The sequence below is a fragment of the Lathyrus oleraceus genome, chromosome 2 (assembly GCF_024323335.1).
Source record: "Lathyrus oleraceus cultivar Zhongwan6 chromosome 2, CAAS_Psat_ZW6_1.0, whole genome shotgun sequence".
Taxonomy (NCBI): domain Eukaryota; kingdom Viridiplantae; phylum Streptophyta; class Magnoliopsida; order Fabales; family Fabaceae; genus Lathyrus; species Lathyrus oleraceus.
The window spans coordinates 291606400-291608822 of record NC_066580.1 but is presented as its reverse complement, the minus strand read 5'-3'; the positions used below and the strand labels follow the sequence as shown (position 1 = coordinate 291608822).

Here is a 2423-nt window from a genome sequence, read left to right as displayed (position 1 = left end):
GTTGACCCTTAAGAGTATCCAAACAATGATCAGCTTGTTCTAATCCCACTTTGATCTTCTTTCTCTTATGCTCCTCCTTCTTGAACTTTTCCACGTGGGCTTGAAGTTGTGCCTCTTTTCTCTTGAGCTCCCACTTCATATTGTTTTTCTCATTGATGGTTTTTTGGAGTTTTATCTGCAGATCTTCATTCTCTTTTTCTAGCTTTGCCATGGTGGTCTTGAGTTCCTTCATTTCTTCAATAGGGACATGGGTGAGCTTAGGTTCAGGAAAAGGTATAGGTGTCTGAATGACAAATGGCATTTTAATCATCTGCACCCTTTCCTTTACCCACTGAAAATATGGTTCTTTTGTAATCCCATTTGCTATCCCTAACTCAGCTTTCCCTTTTCGAATGATATTTTTCCAAGCTTCTTTGATTCACTGGAATAAGCTAGGATTCTCAACCCCAAAGTCAAGTAACAAGAAAGCTTCCAAAGAATTTGCCTCTGGAGGGCCTTCCATTGGGTAGCCAAGTTGTCTGAGTGATAGAACTGGATTAGCATTTACACATCCTTGAGTTCTAATAAGCGGTAGATTTAGGAAATCTCCACAACTGAATATGATATCCATGTTGATGTATTCTTTGGAATACCAATAGAGATCTTCAGATCGGAGTGATCCCAATCTTTGAGGCCAACTAATATTTGTCTGTTCAATCCAAGCACCTGTCTTCGGAAGATGTTCTAGAAACCACTGATACAATAAAAGAGCACAACAAGAAATCAATCCCTTCTTCTTAGTATACCTATGACTTATGTAATAATAGACATCAGCTAACAAAGTGGGTACTGGGTTCCCAATAAGGAAAACACAAATGGCAGTCATGTCTACGAAACCATCCATATTCGGGAACAGGACGATGCCATAGATGGCCAATGCAATAGTAGAGTAACAAGCATCCCAACTTTCTGCCTTCAATAGGGTATGAGCTCTTTCCAAAAGAAAACTTAGTGAAAATCCTTTGGTATTCCCTTTGGTCTCTAAGTTAGCTTCTGCTTCCTTTTCATTCATGTGAAGCGCACTAGCAATAACCTCAAGGGGCAAAGATTCATTTGTCCCTTCAAATAGTGACTTGTTCTTCATAGGAATCCTAACAAGACGCTCGAATTCTTCCAACGTTGGTGCTAGCTGGAAGTCTTGGAATGTGAAGCATCTTAAAGGTAAGTCATAAAATTGGGCTAAAGTGATTAAGGCTGTATGGTCCACTTGTTGATTGAGGATGCTGAGCAAATTGCCATAATTCTTTCCAAAGTTGATTCTGTATACCGGGTGCATCTGAGAGACCAAGTTACGTAAGTTATTTAGATCGGGATCCTTGAACTTGAAGGAGTAAATGTTTCTTTTGCTTGATTCCATGTTTCTTGAATTCCTGCAACTCATGATACTCAGATTCCTTGGAAATAAAATAGTATGAATGTTATGCTATGAATGATATTATGCGTGTCACATGTAGGTTAATATACAGGTCGTGAGAGCGGGTATTCTTGGTTACCAAACAAAACCCTTTTGGTAGAATTCTAAAGGTAAGAGGTTCCCAAAGTCATCAATCAATATTTAAGAAAGTTATTGTCACGATGAAAACTCATCTGCTAATAACATCCCTAAACAGAGTCTCGTTTGGGTGAGGCCTTCGTATGGTCCCGAAGAGGAAGACTCCTAGTGGGCCCATACTACACAACTCTCGAGTCCAAGGTTCTAATACGGTTCTCAGATTCATAAATCGAGGTTGGGAATACCACTGTAAGGTAGTAATACGCCCAAGGGATCTCATCTGATTGGGGCTTTTGTATTAACCCAATAAGTCTGAGACTTTTCAGGTAGATACTACATAACCACCAGATATAATGGGTTAAAAGGTCCCTAGAGTCATTGATCCAACTTGAGAATACTATTTTCGTGACGAAGACTTGTCGGGCAATAATATCTCAAGAGAATCTCCTCTAGGCGGGGTCTTCGTTTCTTCCCAACAAGGAAGACTCCTTGTGGGCGCCAACTACGCAACCACCAACTTAATCTTATGGTTTTTCTCAGACTCGGGTGGAGAGCCTATCTCACAAAGTATCGCCAACCAGAGAACCCCAAATAAGACATAGTCAATAAATCACAATATAATAATTATGACAGAATAATAATAACAGAATAAAAAATAACAGATAAACAAACAAGATTAACACACAATACAGAAAAGGAACTAAATTAGGCTTCAGTCTCTTTTGCTTGGAGCTAGTCCCTAGCAGAGTCTCCATCTGTCGCATCTCGAAAAATACGATTCCTCGTGATGGTCGCGGAAAAATTTGTGTTCGAGCAGAGTCGCCACCGAACTTTATTTTGTCCCCATGAAGGGATAGGAAAATATCGATAAAACCTTTGAAAAATAGAATAA

At 39.5% G+C, this 2423-nt stretch overlaps 1 protein-coding gene across 1 annotated transcript; it reads right to left on the bottom strand.

Annotated features, from left to right (window-relative positions):
- Positions 1–418: 418 nt before the first annotated feature.
- Positions 419–1396, bottom strand: LOC127122940 (uncharacterized). The gene has a single exon (XM_051053213.1). The coding sequence runs from the start codon at positions 1394–1396 to the stop codon at positions 419–421; it is 978 nt and encodes a 325-aa protein (XP_050909170.1).
- Positions 1397–2423: the final 1027 nt, after the last annotated feature.

Coding starts and splice junctions, on each gene's coding strand:
- LOC127122940 (XM_051053213.1), bottom strand. CDS start 1,396: ATGGAATCAAGCAAAAGAAACATTTACTCCTTCAAGTTCAAGGATCCC.